The sequence below is a fragment of the Tursiops truncatus genome, chromosome 4 (assembly GCF_011762595.2).
Source record: "Tursiops truncatus isolate mTurTru1 chromosome 4, mTurTru1.mat.Y, whole genome shotgun sequence".
NCBI classification, from domain to species: Eukaryota; Metazoa; Chordata; class Mammalia; order Artiodactyla; family Delphinidae; genus Tursiops; species Tursiops truncatus.
In genome coordinates, this window is record NC_047037.1 from 53,287,431 (window position 1) to 53,299,550 (window position 12,120).

General features: G+C 36.0%; 1 protein-coding gene across 1 annotated transcript in view; it reads left to right on the top strand.

Moving 5' to 3' along the window:
* The window catches only part of NAALADL2 (N-acetylated alpha-linked acidic dipeptidase like 2), a 1,062,845-nt gene that overhangs the window by 991,996 nt on the left and 58,729 nt on the right, over positions 1-12,120 (top strand). Inside the window, exon 13 of the mRNA XM_019946140.3 lies at positions 2,633-2,831. Coding sequence (XP_019801699.2) covers positions 2,633-2,831 — 199 coding nt within the window. The remainder of the gene's footprint in view (positions 1-2,632; positions 2,832-12,120) is intronic.

Here is a 12,120-nt window from a genome sequence, read left to right on the forward strand (position 1 = left end):
TTATGTGCTGGGGAAATGGTTGGTGGTGAATGAAACAAACAAAAATCTCTTCCCTCACAGAGCTGACATTCTAGTAGTTATCCTAAGGATCACAAAGGGACAATCATTTGGGTCATGGAAATGGCTATTAGGAATCTTTGGAACATCAGTTATATATCAAAATGATTGTGTGAACATTAGAAGTAAAGCTACTTTTCAATCTGTAACCTCATATCCTTGAAGTAATGCATAGGGTATGCTGTGGTGGCAGGTTTCCATTATCAGGATCCTTTCTGGAACCAGCCAGTTCCTAAAGCTGTCAATTTTGTCCACCCACACCATCATGAAAGATAAATTCATTTAAAGCTAAATAAGGTAAATGGTACAATTTGTCTCACTTGATTTAGTGGTAATGTCTTCAATTCTGTAGTGTATGTTAGATCTGAAGAGATTTTTCTTTTTTAAATGGAAGACTCTTAAGGATGTTGAACTTGCTTTTTCCATTGTTCAGTCTTTCAATTCTAGTGTCATCCAAATGTGCCTTATCCATCTTATTCTTTCCTTGTGCAAAAAGATATTTTCTGTAAGTTTTCCATATATTAAATTTGGTTAACCATAATAAGATAAACCATACTTTCATAAAATGTCATTATTATTATCATTTAAGAGGCTAGATTTTCTCAATGAGCAGAAATACTGCTTCTTGCACCCTCAAGTTTTGTTGTGAAATCAAACAAAATTACTAATGAAAACATCAAAATACCAAAACCCTGTGAACTCCTACATTGATTTTATTCATTTTGTTAATTTCAGTGAACAGAGCACTACAAAGAAGGCTCTCTCTTTGCAGCCCTCATAAAAACCATTTATTTATTTACATAGTTTTCATTTTTTATTGTATTTTTTCTAAAAATATGTTATTGAATCTACTTTGTTTATTCAGTAAACAGTAAACAATTATTGAGTGTCAGAACTATGCTGGGATATAATGAAACTGACATATAAAATCATCCCCATCAAATGAAGGTGACAGAAAATAAAGATCCCTATATGAAAGGTCAGTAATTCTATGACAGACGTATTTTATACCACAGTTATAATTCTAAACTAGTTTTCATCTTCTTAGCACATAACCTCTCTACAGTGCTTCTTAAACTTTAAGATGTAAGGAATAATCTGAGTAGTATGTTGAAATTGTGATTCCTGGACCCTAGAGAAATTCAGCATGTCTGGGAATCTGCATTTTCACAAAGACCAGGTGTTTTGGGAGTTGGTGACCCTTACCCTTAGACTTCATTTAAAGAAAGAGTTCCTTTGTGACGTTTCCCTTTTGCCGAAACTTTCCTAAGTGAAGGTCCCATAAGGCCTCTTTTCAATCCTCCACCTGTTTATCTTAATGCCATGCTCTCAGGAATTCCAGCTGAGATTTACCAGGTCCGTGTGCATATCATTACCTTGACTTGAAGTAATCCTCCCTAGTGTAGTGCTGACCTTGTTGGAGTCAGTTGTACCTAGTCTGAGAATGACACCACTGACTGTCGCCTCATCCAAAGACTGCATCTAATGGTGCAGCTACCTGGAAGACGATGATGATGGAAGGCCCCCTCGTGATATGATAAAAGAATGCTTTTTAAACAAGGTATTAAGTTTGAACACCAGCTAGGAACTGACTAACTGTAGGGGAGTACTTTACAAATATTAATCATTTAACTCTCATTAACAAATTTATAAAGCAGGTGCTATTATTATGTTCATTTCACAGATAAGGACACTAAGGCTCAGTAACTTTCCCAACATCACACAGCTACTAAGTGGTAGAGCAGGAATTTGAACTCAAGTCATCTGGCTCCAGGATCTGGTGGCTGTAATTAATATCAAATGCAGCCTTTCCCTTAGTCAAAGGAACATCCTGTGATCCTTTTGCTACCACCATTCATATCAGAATGACTTACAGTAAGTTACATAAACAGAAGGAAAAAATAAAACAACAAACAAAAATCATCTCAAAAGGAAAACAAAACAATATAAACATTATATAGGATAGTTTTTAGTGTATTTTCAAATCAAAGGTATATTTCAACTTCAAATTACAGGAACACTCTACAAAGTAAAAAGAGCCCAGTAGACACATAACAATATAGGGTAACATATCTCATGTTCTCAGAAGGGAAGATAACAGTTCATTTTACAATTTTTTTTTTCTTGAAATACAGGATACTCCATTAAGAGCATGAATTTTTGAGTCAGAAAGATAAGGCTTCTAATTCTTACCTATCATTTACTTGCTTGATGATCTGTGGCAGTTTGCTTAACTTAATTAATTCTCAGCTTCTATGAAATGGACATGCCAATACAGGGTTGGGTGAATATTAAATAAGATAATTATGTGAAGGGCTTGACAGTGCCAGGAACATTGCAGTCTCTCAACAATCAGTTCCTATTTACTGGTATTATTATTATTAGCAGTAATTAGTAGTAGTAGTAAATAAATTTAATACTTTTAGTAGAATATATTTAGCCAGAATATTTTTGGTGGAAGGATTGTAAAAGCAGTATTGATGGTGAATCTTCCTTTTGACATCATGACTATAAAATGTTTACTTTGTGCCCTTGAGATTCTCTCTTCTGAGATTGGCCCATTTATCTTTACCAGGTGATCAACCCAACACGCCTCAACTGCTAGCCCTGGCCTCACGCCTGCGGGAGAGTGCTGAACTCTTTCAATCAGATGAGATGCGTCCTGCTAATGACCCCAAGGAAAGAGCTCCCATCCGTGTGCGGATGCTGAATGAGATTCTCCAAGACATGGAGAAGAGCTTCCTGGTGCAGCGGGCACCTCCAGGGTTTTACAGGTAGGATGTGTGCTCAAAATTTGTATTTTTTATGCCTCTCAATGAAATATTTGTGTTTAATGTTCAGAATGTGTACCTTCTGTGAACATAACGCTATTTTTTTAATGTGAAGAAATTATTATATCTACAATTTTTTTAACAAATTTATTTATTTATTTATGGTGGCATTGGGTCTTCATCGCTGCACACAGGCTTTCCCTAGTTGCGGCAAGCGGTGGCTACTCTTCATTGTGGTGTGCGGGCTTCTCCTTGCTTTGGCCTCTCTTGTTGCAGAGCATGGGCTCTAGGAGTGCAGGCTTCAGTAGTTGTGGCATGTGGGCTCAGTAGTTGTGGCTTGTGGGCTCTAGAGCACAGGCTCAGTAGCTGTGGTGCACGGGCTTAGCTGCTCCACGGCATGTGGGATCTTCCCGGACCAGGTCTCGAACCCGTGTCCCCTGCATTGGCAGGTGAATTCTTAACCACTGTGTTACCAGGGAAGTCCTATATCTACAAGTTGAGGGGCATTCTCCTCCCCCAAAGCAAAGTTCAACTGCATAAATAGAGAATAAAGAAAACTTTATTTTTCTTTATACCTGTAAATATTGATATTATCTGTAGATATAATTTATATCTATATGATAATGGTTTAGCAGTATCATATACAAAATGACTTAAGATTTTCTTTTACAATTAAAGTCAATATGAATCAAATGTGTTATAGCTACTGAAAAACCAAATGGATTTATAGGTTGTACTGCGAGAAATATGCTTTCTTGAATGAATCAGGAGATGTCTATATTATTCTGTCCTACTAAGTCCACTTCTAGAGCATTGGATTTAATTCTAGAAACTACATTTTAAGAGGGAGTTAAGTATGTTTAATATTCAGGGGAGAGTGGAATTTACAGGAATCTTGAAACAACCAGGGTATTAGACATATTTGGTTAGAGGGTCACAATAGAGTGATTTCTGAAAACATTTTAACAATTTTAACAGATATTTTAATAAAACAATTTTCACATAGAACAGGGATTCAATTTAGGCTCTTAGAGGATGATACAAATATGTTCTTGTTTTTGAGGTTCCAGAAATAGTAGAAATTAAACAAAGAGGGAAAATGGAGTTTAAAAGATAACATGTTTTAAATGTTTTTGTTTTTTTTAATAAGTAACATTTATTGACCACTAAGTATGTCTCAGGCACTATGTTAAAGACTCTCCACGCATTAATTAATTTAATCCTGGCAAAACAGCCAATGGATTAGGTACTCTTAGTGTCCCCATCTTATAGATGGAGAAACTGGTATCAGAAAGGCTAAATGACTGGCCAAAATAATAAAGCAGACTTCAGAGAATGTCCTGTCTCTCACTTTACTAAAAATGTTTTTTCTGTTTCTTTTTAAAAAATTTTTATTTTATGTTGGAGTACAGTTGATTAACAATGTTGTGTTAGTTTCAGGTGTACAGCAAAGTGATTCAGCTATACATATACATGTATCTGTTCTTTTTCAAGTTCTTTACCAATTTAGGTTATTACAGAGTATTGAGCAGCATTCCCTGTGCTATACATTATGTCCTTGTTGGTTATCTATTTTAAATGTAGCAGTGTGTACATGTCAATCCAAAACAACCATCTATCCCTCCCCCTGACCCTTCACCCGAGCAACCATAAGTTTGTTCTCTAAGTCTGTAAGTCTGTTTGTTTTGTAAATAAGTACATTTGTATCATTTTTTTAGATTCTGCATATAAGCGATATCATATGATATTTGTCTTCCTCTGTCATATTTCACTTAGTATGATAATCTCCAGGTCCATCCATGTTGCTCCAAATGTCATTATTTCATTCTCTTTAATGGATGAATAATATTCCATTGTATATATGTACCACATCTTCTTTATCCATTCCTCTGTTGATGGACATTTAAGTTGCTTCCATGTCTTGGCTATTGTAAACAGTGATGCAATGCACATGGGGTGCATGTATCCTTTCAAACCATAGTTTTCTTCAGATATATACTCAGCAGTTGGATTGTTGGATCGTATGCTGGTTCTGTTTTTAGTTTCTTAAGGAACCTCCATACTGTTCTCTATAATGGCTGTACCAAATTACATTTCCACCAACAGTGTAGGAGGGTTCCCTTTTCTCCACACCCACTCCAGCATTTATTGTATGTAGACTTTTTGATGATGGCCATTCTGACTGATGTGAGATGATATATCATTGTTATTTTGATTTGCATTTCTCAAATAATTAGTGATGTTGAGCATCTTTTCACGTGCCTCTTGCCCACCTGAATGTCTTCTTTGGAGAAATGTCTATTTGGGTGTTCTGCCCTTTTAACTGGCTTCTTTGTTTTTTTGATATGAGCTGTTTGTAAATTTTGGAGATTAATCCCTTATCAGTTGCATCGTCTGCAAATATTTTCTCCCTTTCTGTGGGTTGTCTTTTGTTTTATTTACGGTTTCCCTTGCTGTGCAAAAACTTTTGAGTTTAAATAGTTCCCATTTGTTTATTTTTGTTTTTGTTTCCATTATTCTGGAAGACAGATAGAAAAAAGATACTGCTGTGATTTATGTCAGAGAGTGTTCTATGTTTTCCGGTAAGAGTTTTATAGTATATGGTCTTATATTTAGGTCTTTAAACCATTTTGAATTTATTTTTGTGTATGGTGTTAAAGAATGTTCTAATTTCATTCTTTTTTTTCTTTTTTTACATTTAGCTGTCCAGTTCTCCGACCACCATTTATTAAAGAAATTGTTGTTTCTCCATTGTATAGTCTTGCCTCATTTATCATAGATTGATTGACCATAGATCCTGGGTTTATTTCTGGAATTTCAATCCTATTCCATTAATCTATATTTCTATTTTGGTGCCAGTACCATACTATTTTGATGACTGTAGCTTTGTAGTATAGTCTGAAGACAGGGAGCAAGACAGTCCAAGAACATAGTATATCTTTCCATCTGTTTGTGTCATCTTTTATTTCTTTCATTAGTGTTTTATAGTTTTTGGAGTATAGATATTTTGCCTCTTCAGGTAGGTTTATTCCTAGGTATTTTATTCTTTTGGATGTGAATGGTAAAGGGGATTGTTTCTTTAATTTCTCCTTCTGTTCTTTTGTTCTTAGTGTATAGGAATGCAAGAGATTTTTGTGTATTTATTTTGCCTCCAGCAACTTTATCAAATTCATTGATGAGTTCTAGCAGTTTTCTGGTAGCATCTTTAGAATTGTCTCTGTATAATATTATGTCAACTGCAAAAGGTGACAGTTTTACTTCTTCTTTTCCAGTTTGGATTCCCTTTATTTCCTTCTCTTCTCTGATTGCTATGGCTAGGACTTCCAAAACTATATTGAATAAAAGTTGCAAGAGTGGGCATCTGTGTCTTGTTCCTGATCTTAGAGGAAATGCTTTCAACTTTTCAATATTTACTATGATGTTGGCTGTGGGTTTGTCATACATGGCTCTTATTATGTTGAGGTAGGTTCCCTCTATGCCCACCTCCTGGAGAGTTTTTATCATAAATGGGTGTTCAATTTTGCAAAAGCTTTTTCTGCATCTACTGAGATGATCATATTATTTTTATTCTTCCATTTTTTGATGTGGTGTATCACACTGATTGATTTGCAGATATTGCAAAAGGCTTGTGTCCCTGGGATAAATCCCACTTGATCATGAAGTGTGATCCTTTTAATGTATTGTTGGATTTGGTTTGCTAGTATTTTGTTGAGGATTTTTGTGTCTGTGTTCATCAGTGATATTGGCCTGTAATTGTCTTTTTTGTGGTATCTTTGTCTGGTTTTGATATCAGGGTGATGGTGGCCTCGTAGAATGAGTTTGGGAGTATTCTGTCCTCTGTGATTTTTTTTGAACAGTTTCAGAAAGATAGATGTTAACTCTTCTCTGAATGTTTGATAAAATTTGCCTGTGAAGCCATCTGGCCCTGGACTTTTGTTTGCTGGGAGTTTTTTCATCACAGTTTCAATTTCATTACTTGTGATTGGTCTGTTCATATTTTCTATTTCTTCCTGATTCAGTCTTGGGAGATTGTACCTTTCTAGGAATTTGTCCAGTTCTTCCAGGTTGTCCATTTTATTGGCAAAGAGTTGCTTGTGGTAGTCTCTCCATGAGAGCCTTTGTATTTCCATGCTGTCTGTTGTAACTTCTTGTTCATTTCTAATTTTATTGATTTGTATCCTCTCCCTTTTTTTCTTGATGAGTCTGGCTAAAGGTTTATTGATTTTGTTTATCTCTTCAAAGAACCAGCTTTTAGTTTCATTGATCTTTTCTATTGTTTTCTTTGTCTCTATTGCATTTATTTTGGCTCTGATCTTTATGATTTCTTTCCTTCTACCAACTTTGGGTTTTGTTTGTTCTTCTTTTCTAGTTGCTTTAGGTGTAAAGTTAGCTCGGTGGTTTATCTGAGATTTTTCTTATTTCCTGAGGTAAGATTGTATTGCTATAAACTTCCCTCTTAGAATTGCTGTTTCTGTGACCTTTAGATTTTGGATCATCGTGCTTTCATTTTCATTTGTCTCTAGGTAATTTTTGATTTCCTCTTTGATTTCTTCAGTGATCCACTGGTTGTTTAATAGCATATTGTTTAGCCTCCACATGTTTGTGGTTTTTACACTTATTTTCTAGTAGTTGCTTTCTAATCTCATAGTTTTGTGGTTGGAAAAGATGCTTCATATGATTCAATTTTCTTAAATTTACTCAGGCTCGCTTTGTGGGCCAGCCCTTGATCAGTCCTGGAGAATGTTCCATGTGCATTTGAGAAGAATGTGTATTCTGCTGCTTTTGGATGGAATGCTCTATAAATATCAATTAACTCCAATTGGTATAATGTGTCATTCAATGCCTGTGTTTCCTTATTGATTTTCTGTCTGGATGATCTGTCCACTGATGAAAGTGGGGTATTAAAGTCCATTATTGTGTTACTGTCAATTTCTCCTTTTATGGCTCTTAGTGTTTTCCTTACATATTGATGTGCTCCAATATTGTGTGCATATATATTTAAAATTGTTATAACTTTTTCTTGGATTGGTCCCTTGATTGTTATGTAGTGTCCTAGTGTCCTTCTTTGTGTGTTGTAACAGTTTATTTTAAAGCCTGTTTTTTCTAATATGAGCATTGCCATTCCAGCTCTCTTTTGATCTCTATTTGCACTGAATAACTTTACATCACCTCACTTTCAGTCTGTATGTGTCCCTAGATCTCAAGTGGGTCTCTTATAGACAGCATATATATGGGTCTTATTTTTGTATCCATTCAGCTTGTCTATGTCTTTGGGTTGGGGCATTTGATGTTTATGCTTAAGGTAATTATTGATATGTATGTTCTTACTGCCATTTTGTTAATTGTTTTGGATATGATTTTGTAGGTGTTTTTTGTTGTCTTCTCTTGTGATTTGATGCCTAACTTTAGTGTTGTGTTTGGATTCCTTTTTCTTTTGTGTGTGTATATCTATTGTAGATTTTTGGTTTGCAGTTACCAGAAGGTTTTGATATATAAGTCTATATATAAACAATTGTTTTAAGTTGCTGTTCTTTTAATTTCAAACGCGTTTTCAATGTCCTGCATTTGTGCTCTCCTCTTCACACAATTGCTTGTTTTGATATATATGTGTGTAGATGATTTCCTACCTTTACTGTATTTTTGCCTTTACTGGTAAGCTTTTCCATTTGTAATTTTCTGTTTCTAATTATGGCCTTTTCTTTTCTGCTTAGAGAAATTCCTTTAGCATTTGTTGCAAAGCTGGTCTGTTGGTGCTGAATTCTCTTAGCTCTTTCTTATCTGTTAATCTTTCTCTTGATTTTGCTGTCAAAACTGAATGAGTGCCTTGCTGGGTAGAGTATTCTTGGTTGTAGCTTCTTCCCTTTCATTACTTTAAATATATCATGCCACTCCCTGCTTGCCTGTGGAGTTTCTGCTGAGAAATCTGCTGATAATCTTATGGGAATTCACTTGTATGTTATTTGTTGTTTTCCCTTGTTGCTTTTAATATTTTTTCTTTGTCTTTAAATTTTGTCAGTTTGACTACTAGATGTCTTGGTGTGTTCCTACTTGAGTTTATCCTGTCTGGGACTCCCTGGGCTTCCTGGACTTGGGTGACTGTTTTCTTTCCCATGTTAGGGAAGTTTTTAACTATTACCTCTTCAAGTATTTTCTCAGTTCCTTTCTCTCTCTCTTCTCCTTCTGGAACCTCTATAATGCAAATGTTCTTGCATTTAATGTCATCCCAGAGGTCTTTTAGGAGGTCTTCATTTATTTTCATTCTTTTCTCTTTATTCTGTTCTGAGGCAGTGATTTCCACCATTCTGTCTTCCAGCTCACTTACCCATTCTTCTGCCTCAGTTATTCTGCTATTGATTCCTTCCAGTGTGTTTTTCATTTCAATTATTGTATTGCTCATCTCTGTTTGTTTGTTATTTAGTTCTTCTAGGTCTTTGTTAAACATTTCTTGTATCTTCTTGATCCATGCCTCCATTCTTTTTTTGAGATCTTGGATCATCTTTACTATCATTACACTGAATTCTTTTTGGGTAGCTTGCCTAACTCCACTTCACTTCATTGTTCTTCTGGGGTTTTGTCTTGTTGCTTTATCTGGGAGATATTTCTCTGCCATCTCATTTTGTCTAACTTTCTGTGTGATTGTGGTTTCTGTTCCACAGGCTGCCAGGTTGTAGTTGTTGCTTCTACTGTGTGCTCCCTGGTGGATGAAGCTAAGATGCTTGTGCAGGCTTCCTGCTTGTAGGGAGTGGTCCCTGCTCACTGGTGGTTGTAGCTGGTTCTTTTCCCTCATGGCCAAGGGCCGTGTCAAGGGGCATGTTTAGCAGGCAGCTGTTTGTTTTCCTCAGGAAGACTTTAAGCAGCCTGTCTGCTGATGAGTGGGGCTGTTTTCCTGCCCTGTTGGTTGTTTGGCCTGAGGTGTCATAGCACTGGAGCTTACAGGCTGTTGTGTGGGACCAAGTCTTGGTGAGAAAATGGAGGCTTCCAAAAGGGCTCACACCAATGTGTACTACCCAGAACTGTCGCTGCCAGTGTCCTTGTCCCCGCAGTAAACCACAGCTGCCCGCCCCCCATCCACAGGAGACTCTCTAATACTAGCAGGTAGGTCTGATCCAGGCTCTTATGTGGTCGCTGTTTTTTTTTTTTTTTTCCTGGATCTGGGTATGCACAGGACCCTGCATACACCCTCCAAGAGTGGAGTTTCTGTTTCTCCCAGTCCTATGGAATTCTTGCAATCAAACCCTGCTGGCCTTCAAAGCCAGATTCTCTGGAGGTTCCTTCTCCCATTTTCAGACCCCCAGGCTGAGAAGCCTGACATGGGGCTCAGAACTTTCACTCCTGTGGTAGAACGTCTTTGATATATTTATTTCCATTTTGCGGGTCACCCACCTGGGTGGTATGGGATTTGATTTTATTGTGATTGAACCCCTCCTACCATCTTGTTGTGACTTCTTCTTTGTATTTGGATGTTCAGTATCTTTTTTGGTAGGTTCCAGTGGTTTTTTCCAATGGTTGTTCACCAGTTAATGGTGATTTTGGTGTTTCCTTGAGAAGAGGTGAGCTCACATCCTTCTACTCTGACATCTTGTTTGGATCACCTGTTTTAAATGTTTTATTTGATTTTTGTATAAAGCACAAAAGATAAAAACATACACCTCTTTGTGTAACAGATGCACATATAATGTATGCGTATAACATTCAATAAAAACACGTGTGTGTGTATATGTATATATTTTTTGGATATATGTATGTGTACACACACACACTAGGCATATATATATTATTTATATATATATGTCTAGTTCAGGGTTTATCATGGGAAAAGGTGGGAGACAAAGAGGTGTTGGAGAAAGAGTAAGGTAAGAAAACTATTTGGCCCAGAACTCTCTTCATAAGGGTACTTTTGCACCACATCAGTTATATGTATAATATATATATATACACACACACACACACAAATAACACCCTGGACTACACATATAGTGTATGATCAAAGCTACAACTAAGACTAAAGAATTGAAACACAGGAATACAAATCTTAATTACATGAGAAAAATTTCTAACAAGTTGTGTTCTTAAAAAAAAAAAAAGGTACTGACGAACCTAGTTTCAGGGCAGAAATAAAGAGGTAGACATAGAAAATGGACTAGAGGACATGGTGGGGGGTGAAGCTGGGGTGAAGTGAAAGTAACATCAACATATATACACTATGGAATGTAAAATAGTTGGCTGGTGGGAAGCAGTAGCATAGCACAGAGAAATCAAAATCAGCTCGGTGCTTTGTGATGACCTAGAGGGGTGGGATATGGAAGATGGGAGGGAGGCTCAAGAGCGAGGGGATATAGGGACATGTGTATGCATATGGCTGATTCGCTTTGTTGTGCAACAGAAACTAACACAGTATTATGAAGCAATTAGACTCCAATAAAAAGTCCTACTAAAAAAAAAAAAACAGTATGATGCTTTTATAGAGTGGTGAACTCATTACCGCTGTAGGTATTAAAACAGGCTAAGTAGCCCTAAGCACCTGAATATTTGGGCTACATGGGGTTTAAGATGCCTTTTAGTACCAAAATTCTGTGATCTGACAAATCACTTGATCTCTCTACACTTTAATTTCTGCATCTATAAAATGAGATGATGGAATGAGACCCTTTTGTAATAAAAACCCTTTTCTGACTTCTGATATTTGAGGATTTTCCTTCATGATTTTAATCTCAAATTCACATTTAAAATCTTTATTTTATATCATCTTTTTAACATTATGACTCTGTATCATAAGACTTTGGAAAACATTCATTTATCACAGCAGACACTTTTAAGGCACTTTGTAAGCCCCAGGTACTCTTGTAAGCACCAGAGAAAGGAGTCACCTTAAGTTAAAAACATCTGCTTGATGAGGTTATATTCCAGCTGGGGGGATGGGGAAACAGAATGAACAAGGTAATTTAGTAAAATATAGTGTATGGTAGATGTAATGACTGCTAAAGAGAAAAATTAAACCACATTATTAAATCCAGCATTATTAAAAAGTCTTTATCAAAGTAGATAAATTATATCTTTTAGAATATATTATGTAAGTTATATTTCCTTCACTTTTAGTTTATAAAAAATTCAGATATTAGTATCCTATATTAAGGACATAGTTTTATATATTATGAAATATATAAAACTTTCTCCCTTTGCCCTTTTTGGCTCTTGCACTAAATACAAGAGACCTCTCTGTGGTCTGAGTTACGTGTATAGTAAACTTTATTATTCCTTCAACGATTTACTTTATCATGCATTTGGAGTAGAA